This window comes from Penicillium arizonense (genome assembly GCF_001773325.1).
Source record: "Penicillium arizonense strain CBS 141311 chromosome Unknown PENARI_contig006, whole genome shotgun sequence".
Lineage (NCBI taxonomy): Eukaryota > Fungi > Ascomycota > Eurotiomycetes > Eurotiales > Aspergillaceae > Penicillium > Penicillium arizonense.
Window position 1 is genome coordinate 1,461,378 of NW_019173283.1, and position 12,099 is coordinate 1,473,476.

At 48.0% G+C, this 12,099-nt stretch overlaps 7 protein-coding genes across 7 annotated transcripts; 4 read left to right on the forward strand and 3 right to left on the reverse strand.

Moving 5' to 3' along the window:
• Positions 1–974: 974 nt before the first annotated feature.
• PENARI_c006G04719 (SDR family NAD(P)-dependent oxidoreductase) lies at positions 975–1,676 on the reverse strand (the record flags this gene model as incomplete). The annotated part of the gene is made up of 1 exon (XM_022630309.1): positions 975–1,676. A coding segment is annotated over one exon (702 nt), but the record flags the coding sequence as incomplete, so codon positions are not given.
• Positions 1,677–2,438: 762 nt separating this feature from the next.
• Positions 2,439–3,437, forward strand: PENARI_c006G01653 (phytanoyl-CoA dioxygenase family protein; the record flags this gene model as incomplete). The annotated part of the gene is made up of 2 exons (XM_022630169.1): positions 2,439–2,575; positions 2,627–3,437. 2 exons carry the CDS (start codon positions 2,439–2,441, stop codon positions 3,435–3,437), a joined length of 948 nt encoding a protein of 315 aa, XP_022489710.1.
• Positions 3,438–3,904: 467 nt separating this feature from the next.
• On the reverse strand, positions 3,905–5,513 carry PENARI_c006G10078 (uncharacterized protein; the record flags this gene model as incomplete). Its single annotated transcript, XM_022630570.1, has 2 exons — positions 3,905–5,121; positions 5,198–5,513. 2 exons carry the CDS (start codon positions 5,511–5,513, stop codon positions 3,905–3,907), a joined length of 1,533 nt encoding a protein of 510 aa, XP_022489837.1.
• A 465-nt stretch (positions 5,514–5,978) lies between these two features.
• On the forward strand, positions 5,979–7,865 carry PENARI_c006G11033 (Zn(II)2Cys6 transcription factor; the record flags this gene model as incomplete). Its single annotated transcript, XM_022630609.1, has 1 exon — positions 5,979–7,865. One exon carries the CDS (start codon positions 5,979–5,981, stop codon positions 7,863–7,865), a length of 1,887 nt encoding a protein of 628 aa, XP_022489842.1.
• A 150-nt stretch (positions 7,866–8,015) lies between these two features.
• PENARI_c006G03897 (phytanoyl-CoA dioxygenase family protein) lies at positions 8,016–9,141 on the reverse strand (the record flags this gene model as incomplete). The annotated part of the gene is made up of 2 exons (XM_022630272.1): positions 8,016–8,909; positions 9,136–9,141. The coding sequence occupies 2 exons, from the start codon at positions 9,139–9,141 to the stop codon at positions 8,016–8,018; spliced, it is 900 nt and encodes a 299-aa protein (XP_022489984.1).
• Positions 9,142–9,438: 297 nt separating this feature from the next.
• PENARI_c006G08679 (uncharacterized protein) lies at positions 9,439–10,350 on the forward strand (the record flags this gene model as incomplete). The annotated part of the gene is made up of 1 exon (XM_022630501.1): positions 9,439–10,350. One exon carries the CDS (start codon positions 9,439–9,441, stop codon positions 10,348–10,350), a length of 912 nt encoding a protein of 303 aa, XP_022489573.1.
• A 573-nt stretch (positions 10,351–10,923) lies between these two features.
• Positions 10,924–11,373, forward strand: PENARI_c006G07078 (uncharacterized protein; the record flags this gene model as incomplete). Its single annotated transcript, XM_022630428.1, has 1 exon — positions 10,924–11,373. The coding sequence occupies one exon, from the start codon at positions 10,924–10,926 to the stop codon at positions 11,371–11,373; it is 450 nt and encodes a 149-aa protein (XP_022489631.1).
• Positions 11,374–12,099: the final 726 nt, after the last annotated feature.

A 12,099-nucleotide genomic window follows, 5' to 3' on the forward strand; every position in this document is an offset into this window, starting at 1 on the left:
CTAACTACTAACTTACCGGCGTGTGGCTTAAGTACGGCTGAGCGGACGGGAAGCCCTGTTCTCCACACCCTGTGGTCGTATGTACTTGTTTAGATATTAAAAGGGAATATATAGAATGGAAGCATTTCAAGATTGAGTTGCAACCTAGGTAGATGGATATAGACAGGGTCAGAATCAGGGTGAGATTAGGGTGAGAATCACCCGAGTTGGGCGACCTCCGCACTAGCCCTTTCGGCTAAGCTATTATATAATGTCATTGGATCATACTGTTCCATCTAAAACCCTCGGCATATTGGCATATGCACGTAACCACAATTAGAAGCATCATACAACCAAACTCCTTCAAAGTGTCTTTAAACTCGTGGTCTGCATTATGCTGTCGAAGAATTCGAGCTTTGACAGTGGTTCGGATCGTTACATGTGGGTTTGGGCCCAAGAGGTTCGCTGTATAGGGTCTCCCCTGCAACTAGCTCGTAAAAATGACCCTTCAACAGCGGCCAGCTTCCACGGATATGTGCATCCATGCATCAATTCGATTCTCTTTTCTCTTTCCCGCACATTAAATAGCCTGTAATATCTCCTGGAACTCGTGATATTTACAGCACACGTGTTATACAGTAGGTAAAATAATTAACGGCTTAAGCTACATACAGACTAGCGCACGGATGTGGTGCTGAGAAAGAGCGAAAGAGTGTAAATGTTGTAGAAGCCGAACTTTTCAGGTACTGTAATAAGTGCCCACAGTGAGCTCGCCTTGAGCAGCCGCCCTTGCCAGGCTGTTGGGACAATTGAATCATACCTTCTCATGGTGTCCGTTAATCCCAGTTGGGAAGACCAAAATGAATTTGCCGTGGCTCCTTCAAGCATGATCTTATGAATGACCAAACGCGGTACTTTAAAGACTAAACAAAACAAAGACCCCCATTCGCATTCACTGTACTACCCGTTGACCAGCTGCTCCCCTCTTCAGACAGGAAAGCAACAATTTGCGCAATGTCATCCACCTCGGCGATCCTCGCCCCAGCAGGAATCTCGTTCATTTTCGTATCCCACTCATCAAGCACGGCCTGCTCAGTGTCCTTCAACCACATATCCGTCTTGACGGGCCCAGGATTAACACAGTTAACCGTAGCCCCATACTTCTGTCCCAGCTCCTGTGCCCATACCTTCGTAACCCCCTCCAGCGCCGCCTTCGTCGCACAATAAGCCGTGCTATACGAGCCTCCCATGCGTGCGATCACGCTGGAGACGTTGACGATGCGAGGCGCGGTCCCGAAATGCGCCATAGCTTCCTTGAGTAGAAACGTCGGGAACCGAAGATTGCAGTCCAGAACCTTGTCCCATAACTCGTGTGTTAGGTCACTTAGTAGAGCGTCGTCGCCAGTGCCAGCGTTGTTGATGATGATGTCGATGTGGCCCCAGGTTTCAACGGCTTTGGCGACGATCCGTTGTGGGGAGCCACGGTCGCTGCCACTTGCTTGCACGCCTTCTGCACTGACACCCAGTGTCCGTAGCTGGCTGATTACCGCTGTCGCTTGTGTACTGGCTTGGTTGTATGTGATGAGCACGTTCGCCCCGCGCTTGCCCAGCTCAATGGCGATTCCCGCTCCGATGCCGCGGGATCCACCGGTGACGATTGCGACTCGATCTTGGAGGGATTTGAATGTTGAGGCCATTTTCAATTGAAATTGGTGTTTATGCTGGATTGTTTCATCTGGGGGCGGGGTAAGAGAGGCGATGCGTATGCGCAAACAAGAAATCCAGACTGTGGGGTACCAATTGTCATTGACAGGATTGCATATAATTGGGAGATCGGCTCTCATATACCTTGTTGACGAGTTTCTTATCGCAATATTTCCAGCGTTATTATTCTCGGATGGAAGGGCTCGCTGTGAATTGCCTCAGCCTAGTGCGATATCCTCAATCCGCACCTCCCCATTTTGAACAGAATCTCATAGATACGTGATAAGGAGTTCCATTTACACAGTTTAGAGATACATGGTTGGGATTATCGGCTTTGATGTCCTGAATTTCCCCCTAGGTAGATTGTTGCATGGTGAAGATCTTGTCGCTGTCGGTTCCCAGTACGGACACTATCTTATCCAATGGGATGCTTGATGTTGTCAATCGATGCGGACAGTTCAGGGTATCAGGATCCAGTGACCTCTTCCAAGTCACACTGATATCGTACCAATTGCAGCTGGATTGGATTTTTCAAATTCAGTGAAGGTGAGACTCGCTGTCGATTTCCAACTCACAAGGCTGTCCAAATGGTCTGATGCCTTTTTTTTTGCTCATTGGCTATGTTCAAGTCATGCTAGATTAAACGCGAAAATCTATAAGGAGCTTCGTGGAATCCTTTGCCATCTGGAAAATAGACATCCAAAGGGTTTTCAAAACATCTTCGCCAATCAGGAATCATATTTCGCTGTTCAAACATGGCTGTCAAGACCAGACCAGCTGTTCCGGTGGTAAAGGGGACGGCATCGGCTGACGAGATCGCCGCCGCCCTCAAAGTGGCCGGGGGTGTGATTATTCGCAATGCAGTGAGTCAGGAAGCTCTCGACCAAATTGAGTAAATATGAAGCTTCTAGACCCCATTTAGATATACTCTAACAGAGCTTAGACTCGACATACGCCCTGGTCTTGAAAATGACACGGCATGGAACGGGTCATTCTTTCCGGCACAAACCCGGCGCACAACCGCCGCGCTTCAGAAATCTCCGACCTACGCACGTGAAATTTGCATGCATCCACTGTTCCAAGGTGTATCTAGCCGCTTCCTGACAGAGAAGCAATGGTATTGGTCCGGTACCGAAAAGCAATGGACAGTCTCTCGCCCCCAACTGTCCAATACGATTGTATTCAGTATCGGTCCTGGCGCCGCCGCACAGCCTCTGCACCGCGACGACTCGATCCATCAGCGGGTTACCAAGTTCGCAGAGGTGTACCCGTCTGGTCGCGAAGGCACTCGCCGGGACAGCAGCATTGGGTTTTTCGTCGCTGGCAAGAAGGCCACCAAAGCCAATGGCGCCACCCGCTTCATCCCTGGGAGTCACCTGTGGGACCACAATAACCCTCCAAACGAGGATCTTTGCGAGTATGCAGAGATGGAGCGCGGAGATGCATTCATGATGCTTGCTTCTTGTTTCCACGGCGGATCGGCGAATACCACTGCTGACGAAGAGAGGCTTATTTTCTCCACCTTCATGACGAAGGGATATTTGCGACAGGAGGAGAATATGTATCTTTCTGTGGACCTGGATGTGATGAGGAAGTACCCCGTCGATATCCAGAAGGTTGCTGGATATAGCCTAAGTGAGCCGTTCCTGGGATGGGTAGACTCGACCGATCCTAGAAAACTGCTGGACCCCAATATTCCCGATAACACTGATATGTGGACTGGAGTGGAGGAGCCGGCTGATGATTGGGCTTAGTCACGTGCTATTGAGAGCATTTTGCTTCAGGCATGATAGTAGTACTAGATGATGGCGAAATTACTTGTTTTGTATATACTAACGGGTTTGTCACTGCTTCATCCTTTTGTAAGCTAAATTTATTCCAGTGTTGCAGTTTTCATCCACAATCGTGAACACTTTTCTAAATGAAACTGCCTCTAGGTATTATTAGCATATAATTAACTATTTATCGTAATTGACCCGATTCTAGATGCCTGGATAAGAGCTTCCCACGCTTAATCTTTATATGTATGTTGACCAGCATATTTTCAGGTGTCAATTCTTACGAAATATTCTTTGCAATTAATTGAATTTCCGTTCATAGTTTTATTGATTTATGGCCATGACGTAATTTCCGGTACAACCTAGGAACTTTATATTTGGATATTCGTCTCATGACTGTTGTTGTGCTCTCAAGTCTACTGAAGAAATATCTTCCTGTTTCTTCAAATAGCCCTCGGAACTTGGAAACAATTTTTCGCATGAGCCAACCAGTTAATCCCGCTGATAGCAATGACAACAGCAATGACCAGCACCGCCCAGTTCATGGTATCCATGGTCACTGGGAGATATAACGGAAAGCACAACCAAACAAACACAAAAACGATCCACACGACGGAGATCCAGTTCAACACAGTACCAAACCCGTTTCCCAAGTTAAAATAATGAGGCACTTTCAAGGCGGAGCGCTTACCCAGCAGGGAGCATGCAACCGGAATGGCGTAGGATGAGAAGACGCAAAGTATGGCGGAGCCCAAAATTGCATTTAGTGCCGTTGCAGAACCCAGCTCGAGGAGACCGATTAGTGAGCAGGCAACCACAGAGAAAATGATACTGTTCAGTGGAAGTTGTGATGGCTCACTGACCCTGGCCATAACTTTGGAGAAAGGCACACCCCCTTGACGGGCTAGAGACCACCAGATTCGGGTGAAAGCCGTCAGCAATGTGACGCTGGCACAAGCAAAACAGATGATGAATACCAAAGTTCCGACAACAGCAAGAGGAAAAGATCTGAGAGAGTCAACGAGCAGTTGAATGATAGGTTGACCACCGACAGGATTCAGAAGATTTTCCGGGTTTGTAATGCAAAACATATATACCAAGATCATAGGCAACCCAGAAATCGCACTTGCCATCGCGCTAATGAACATAACTTGGGGGACCTGTCGGGAAGGCTGGGTCATTTCTTCAGCCATGTGCGCGGCACTGTCGAACCCGTTGATGGCCGTGAGGCCCGGTAGTAGACCGATGAAGAACACAACGGCATCCGATGACCAACCGGTTTGGTTGACGAAATCCTTGAATACGTACTGCTTTGATTGTTTAGGACTTGAGCGAGCAAGTAGGACGATGAGGATAAACAGGCTGCCGAGGTTGATATAGGCCACCAGGCCTTGCAGAAAGATAGGGTACCATTTAAAGAAGACTGTGTTTGGCAAAAGGGTCCAAAGACCTATCGCAACATAACACATGTAGTAGTGCCATGCAAGTGGAGTAAAATTGGAATGGCAGATCTGGACCAAGGCGAATATCAATTCCGAAGTGATGAGATAGGTGGCTGCTGTCCAGAAGAAGTAACCGGCGGCTGTCAACCATCCCACAAGGTAGCTGAGGCTACGCGCATAATGTCTGGGCGCCAATTGTGACGTCCAATAAACCTGGCCTGGAGATCTTTAGTTAGCTGGTAGTTTAGAAATGACAATCATCCACACAATGCGAAGAAAATAATGGGACATTACCTGAGGAGTGTGGGAAAACAGCAGCCAGCTCTGCTAGAGACGCACAGATACACAAATTGAAGAGAGCGGCAACGATGTACCCAAAGAAATAGACTGGACTACCACCGACCCCTATATTGACTGAAAGATATGTTCCAATCGACAGGGGCACCGAGGTAATGGAGAAAGAGATTCCTAGTGTGCTCCAAAAATGGAACGGTTTTCCAACCTCGACGGCCTCGACGTCGCCGACGCCGAACTCATGGCCGGAATCATCTTCTGCGCTGGTGTTTAAAGCCTTCGTGTGATGTTTGGCCTTATCAGTCATGGCCGACATATTCAAATTGATTCACGGATAACGAAACACAAAAGCAGCATCATAAAATTCGAGATGGCCAACAATTATATACAAGCCAAATACATCCTAGCATTCTTAGGATCAGCCAGGGTTCCGCTACTGATAGCCACGACCTATCTCTGACGAACGTGGTGTGAAAGATACGACAGAAGTTGCCACCGGTTTGGAATGTGTAGGGGTGCATAGGTGGTGTTCCGACTTCAGTAAGATCCTATCTTTTGATTTCGTCCACATAAGAGAAGGCCATTATCAGATGGTGCGTTCTGTGTGGTCGTTCTTTGTTGGCTGGGAATTGTACCTGTTATCCACCACCTGCGGCAGGAAACTCACAGCGAGATGTGGGGCGGCGATAAAACGCCCGTAACCTTCCGGTGAGCAGCCGATAAGGCTGCACCAGCATTCTATCATCTCTCTGTCGCTTGCCATCTGAAATCAAACATCATAATGCCCCGAAGAGGACCCAAGAAACCTGTCAAACGATCAAAGACATTCACTGGATGCTGGACCTGCCGGTCCCGGGGCGTAAAATGCGGCGAGGAAAAGCCGGCATGTGTTAGGTGCAGCAAAGGTTCATTCCATTGTGAGGGCTATGGGGTCAAGCTTGTTTGGCCAGACGAGTACAACAGGAATCCCACCGGCGCCCAAAGACGCTTGTTCACTCAGCTGCAGGAGTGTGAGGGGCCCACCCTCAGTGAAGTACAACTCGATATCTCTCTAGAGACTTTAGATGCAGCAATTGTCGTCGATCAAGAGCAAGATGGCCCTTTTTCAGTTTTCCGTCTCCCATCTTCTCGGGGAGACGTCGCCCCGGAGCACTTGCGTCTTTGGGCTGATGTGGAATCATCCAACCTATCCATCTTAAGAGACGGGGTTTCGCCGCTTGCAGGTTCTCATTCCAAAGATTCCTCTATGTCAACAATATTGCGGGAAGTAAATGATAATCAAGACGACAACTTGGATACCATTTTGGTCACGTCCAACTGGCCACCAGAAACACCAATTATCCCAGAAACCGGCCATGCTTCTGTTAATAGATGCCGTTCTTCGCCCCGCCTGCAGGACTATGTGGCATCTGAATGGAGTCCGTGGACTGAAGATTCTATCAATCATTTCGGACTCTTTGGATATCCCGAACCCAGAGAGGATCGAGAATTGATGCATTATTGGATAACGCATCTCAGCGACCTGATGATATCGGTTGGCTACGCAGATAATCCTTACCGGGCTGTCTGGGTTCCCATGGCTCTACAATCAATGGCAGGAAAACATACATTGCTTGAGAATTCTGCTCTGCTTCATGCGATCTATGCATTATCGGCCTTCAATAAATCCCAGCGAGTAGAATTCAATACCCTATCAGGCTCGATGAGCGCCATCAAACATTACCAACTGAGTCTCAGTTACCTCCGACAGGCATCGACGCAAAGAAGGGAAACGCAGCTGGAAGTTGTGCTGGCTGTCATCAGTGCTCTATCACTCATGGAAGTCATAAGTGGCAATTTCTCCTTCTGGCGAGGCCATTTGAAGGGTGGCAGGGGATGGCTTCACTCGATTGAACAGGGGAAATGGACTCACTTGCAAAAGTCGATGACTTATCAATTCTTCCTGTTTACCGAAGTCATTGGATCCACTATCCCAGAGGCTGCAGCCACTACAGTGGCAAAAGCCACCCATGCAGTTTGTGACTCGGACTACGTGTACGACCCAACATTTGGTGTTACGAGCATGTTCCTAGAGACAGACTATGTTCTTGATCAATACTACGGCATCACGAAACCGATATTGGAGGCTATCATACATATCAATCATCTTTCCACTTCTCTTCACCGTCCCTCCGAGATCGAATTGGAAGGGCTTGAGATCAAAATTCGGCTTAATAAACCGATGTCTGCATCAAACAAACAAGGGATTCTCGGCCCGGAGAGACTGGTGATCATGGATTACCAAATGGTCTTTTATCATGCTTGCTATATCCATTTCAAACATAGTCTACTACACACTCTTTCAGAAGACCTCCAAGGAACAGTGCGCCAGAGTCTTTTGCACTTACGAAATATTGAAATCCACGAGCTTACCTCCGGATACTGTGGAATCCTATGGCCGATGTTTGTGGTCGCGTGTGAAGCCGACGAAAGCAAGTCACGAAACGCATTCTTCAGGTGGTTTGCCACAAAGTCGAGGTTGGGTATTGGAAGTGTGAGTTTGGCTTTGGCTGTAGTTCTTGAAGTATGGCGCAGGAGGGATACCGCAAGGGTCCACGATAAAGCTAGCTGCTTTGTCAGTTGGGGAAAAGTTATGGCGGAAATGGGATTGGACTTATTTATTATTTAATGGGCAATTGGAATTACCACTCAGTTCAACCACACGGCTTTATGTGCTTGCTATCAACACAGAGAGCCCGAGAGGCCAAATAATCATCCAATATTAAATTAATCCATGTGCATTGAGGAAATATTCGCGATAAAAAGAGCCAGTTCAACTTTACAGGGCTAAATAGTCTCCAATCTCCTTATAATCAATCTGCCACAACCCCGGACTTCCTTTAGGATACTGACTCCGAAATCCGATCATTTTCTGCGCCCGTGGAGTCATTTGCTTCACCACGTCCATCTTGATTAAAAACGGGAAGGCCTCTTCTGGCGTCAGGTAGCCTGGTGAAAATGTGAAAGCAAGGCCTCGACGCTTCACATCGACCGACCTGTTAGCGCCGCCACCATGAACCACTTTCCCAGAGATCAAGAGCACGTCACCCGCGTTCATCTCTGCCGGGATGGTCATCTCGGCCGTCCCGCGATCATTGAAGTCAGGCCAGTGATTACTGCCAGGTATGACTCTCGTAGCCCCGTTCTCTTCAGTAAAATCCGAAAGAGCGATTAAAAAGTTAAGGTTGACTTCCGGACCCGTGGGTCCCATGGCGATGAAGGGGTAGCTGTTTTCCAGATCTCGGTGGAGAGGCTGGGCGTCATTGCCGGGGCTGATCTCGATGACCTGCGCAGTGCTCATCCAATAGCTCTGTGCCTCTTCCTGAAAGACTCGCTCAGCAATCGCATGCACTGAATCGCTGTCTAGCAGCGTGTCGCGGAAGGTTTGGCTTAACGTCACAAGATTGGTGATGCGTTTGGTCATGGCACCGTGGAAGGTCGAGATGAATTTATCGCTGTGGGTTGAGCCCAAGACAGCTTGCGCCACCGAGGCGTCAATTTCGTTGTTCAAGCGCTGTAGTTGATCTGCGGCCAGGAAGTTTTCGATGATGACTCCTCCATCGGCTTTGACAATTGTCAAGATTTCTCCGGGGCTGCTATTGTTTGGAACTCGCCGAAGTGAGGATTCTGGTTGGTGCTCGACATTTGTGACGTATTGTGTATTTAAATGTTCCTAACGGCCTGGGAGGATGTGGTTTAGTCAATCTTTAGCTTTAAAAGAGCGGATGTTTGATCCCTCTTATCTTGAGCTTCGCGGTTGTACAGGGTGCAAATGGTAATTGACAGCGAGGGTCAATTCCAATCAATTCCAGTCCCATGCCTGAGAAGTTTTCCAACCTAGAATGATTAATTGATCTAATATGTACTTTCTAACTAATGCGATTAAACTGATGACAGACCATCATTTGGACCCACTTCGATGGAAGGTGACAACGAGCCCTAAGGAATTCCAACCAAAGTTACTTGGTGGAATCTTTACTAATGGAGAATTTCCTGGTCTCCACGGATCATGGGGTTTCCTTATCCTTAATAATACTCAGAGCGCGGATTTGAAATCGATCTTTTATCTTTGCCGAGGCTAACCAGTCCGAAGAATGTCACTTTAAATCAGCGTATCCCCGCCGAATCTCCAAATAACCGCCAAAAGATTGAGATTGCCCTGCGAAAGACCTTTCTACCATACTCTCCAATCTATGACCACCATGCGCATCGCAGTTGCCGGTGCTGGCGACCTAGCCAAATACCTTGTGGAGGAGCTCCTCGCCGCTTCCCATGAAGTCGTCGTGCTAAGCCGAAGCTCAAAACCCTGGTTCGAACGCCGTGACATCTCTTTCCGTCGAACTGACTACTCCGTCCCATCATTGGCCGTAGCTCTGGAAGACTGCGATGCCCTGGTCTCCGCGCTGCTCGACTACTCTCTCGGCAGTGCCACCACGCATCTCGCCCTATTGGAAGCCTGCCAGCAAAGTTTGAAATGCAAGCGATTCCTACCTTCTGAATACGGCGGAAATATCGATCTATACCCCGACTCGCCACAGTTCTACTACGCCAATCACGAGCCTGTGCGCCAGGCGTTGCGTGCACAAAGTGATGTCATGTGGACGCTTTTCAATATGGGCTGGCTGTCCGACTATTTCGTACCGGCTGGCTCACGATATATCCGTGATATCGGTGAATTCCACCCTGTCAATTTTAAAACGGGCACGATAACCATCCCGGGGACCGGCGAGGAGTTGATTTCTTTTACTGCTGCGCGTGATGCGGCGAGGGCTATTGCGCGCCTAATTGATCAGGATAATTGGGAGCCCACTACTTTTGTATGTGGTGAAACGACCACCTGGAATATGGTTGCGCAGTTGCTGGCCAAGTATGGAAAGAACCTGGAGGTCCGTTATGTAACCCTTGATAGTCTGCGGAATTCGATCAAGCAAGGGAGCCCAGGTGATGACGATGTCATTGCGGCGCAATATGCCGAGTTCTCTCTGGCTGGTGGAGCTATTCTACCCCAGGAAAAGGTAGAACGTCAGATGAGGGAATACTTCAATGATCTGAAGTTTCGATCAGTGGAGGAAGTGGTACGGGAAGCGGAACAGCATCCGGGGACTATTGTTTAGGAATGAGTGACGATTTGGATAGGGATATTAAATTGATCAGTTCGTCATGTAACTACGTTGAAAAGCAAAAATCCAATAAAAATGTCGTCTTTGAAGAAATTTTGAAATCAGTACGCGCTGCTTCCGGGACAAGGTCGGAGTACCGACTTTGCCGGGCAAGCAAATTTAGGGGAAAGAAATTTAAATCCATATACAGAAAAACAAAATCACCTGGAAATGACGATGCAACTGTACGTCTTGCAAAGATTTGCATAAGCCTCTACGCGTCGAGATAAAGAACGGTCCTATCAAAATTAATCGTCAATTGATTTATTGAAATTCCAGCTGATTAGATAGGATCAAAATTCCTGTCACCAAAGTAATGTCCGGGGTAGCTCGCCGTGGCTTGCCCACCTCTTATCTCCTCCGAAACTATACATCCACAATCGAGAGATTCGACTTGTATATAGCCCTTCCTCGATATAACGTGGAAGCCAACCGCAAGCCAAAATCCCAATTCCGTCCATATACCACATATTAATTTCTTTTCATAACCCTTTCCTTTCATCTATATCTCTTACCACAGCCAGAAGAATGTCAGAAGAATACAACTCTCCCCTGAACACACACGGCATCAAGTGCTTCAACTCTGCCGGGATGGGCGTAAAACTCTCACCCCTCTTGCATATCTCCTCCGCAACTGTTCTCCCCCCAAACGCCCGCCTGGTCGTGACGTCTGGACAGACCGGCATGCTCGAAGACCTCAGCTACCCATCCTCGCTGGTCGAGCAGTTTGACCTTGCTTTTGCGAATGTAGAGGCATCCCTCGCAGCCGCGGGTGTGCAGGGTGGGTTCCGTGCTGTTTACCAGATGACTTCGTACCACGTTGGAGGCTTGAGTGGCGGCGAAGTGGATGAAGCGATGCAGTTTGTGGTGGAGAAGTACTTTGGCGAGAATCGGCCTGCTTGGACTGGGGTTGGGGTGGCGGAGCTTTATGGGGAGGCGAAGATTGAGGTTACGGCTTATGCTACACTGATGAATTGAGAGGGCTTGGAATGATTATTGAGGACTCCTTTCCTATATTATGAGTTTGTCGTGTATCTCTTGGATCCTTAGGCTCCTTATCCTCCCTAAATCTATAAACTATTAGTCTAGACTAGCAGACTGGAATGGCTAATAAGGTAAATTCAAATCTATCGCGTCCTTTATTATCTCTAAGTCGGTTATATTTTGTCGGGACCCCTGCCATCACTAGACTGCCAAAACTCGCGAATGCGTTATGAGATCAAAATCCAATCCAACCCAACGCGGGATTTAGGTTTTACACTGAAATCCTTGGAAGCGATTCGGAGCAATTGGTAGTAGGCCCTTGACTTGAGTGAGGTGCATGTCCCAGGAGAAGTTTGTGTAAATAGCAAAATACATATTTCGAAAGTACAGCCATTACATGTCTATGTATTTACAGTCTTGATTCAAGTCTGCTTGAATCCTTGACGCTGTGGCATCACATCCAGAGGAATAGCGAGGGGATTTTCAAGCTCTAGAAGTAGCCGTTCGAGAAATCGAATATAAACAGGGTTATCCCCTACAAATTGAATCAAGGGTGTCATATTCGTGGCGAATATATTCAAAGACAAAAGCTAGCTGTACGAGCGAGAATACGTTCCTTGACCTATGCCTACGAGTATAAGCTGTCTTAGGGGATTGGGCGCTAAATGGGTCTAGGTAGATAGCATAAGGGCTAGGCCGTAGGTCTATGCTCCGCTTCTG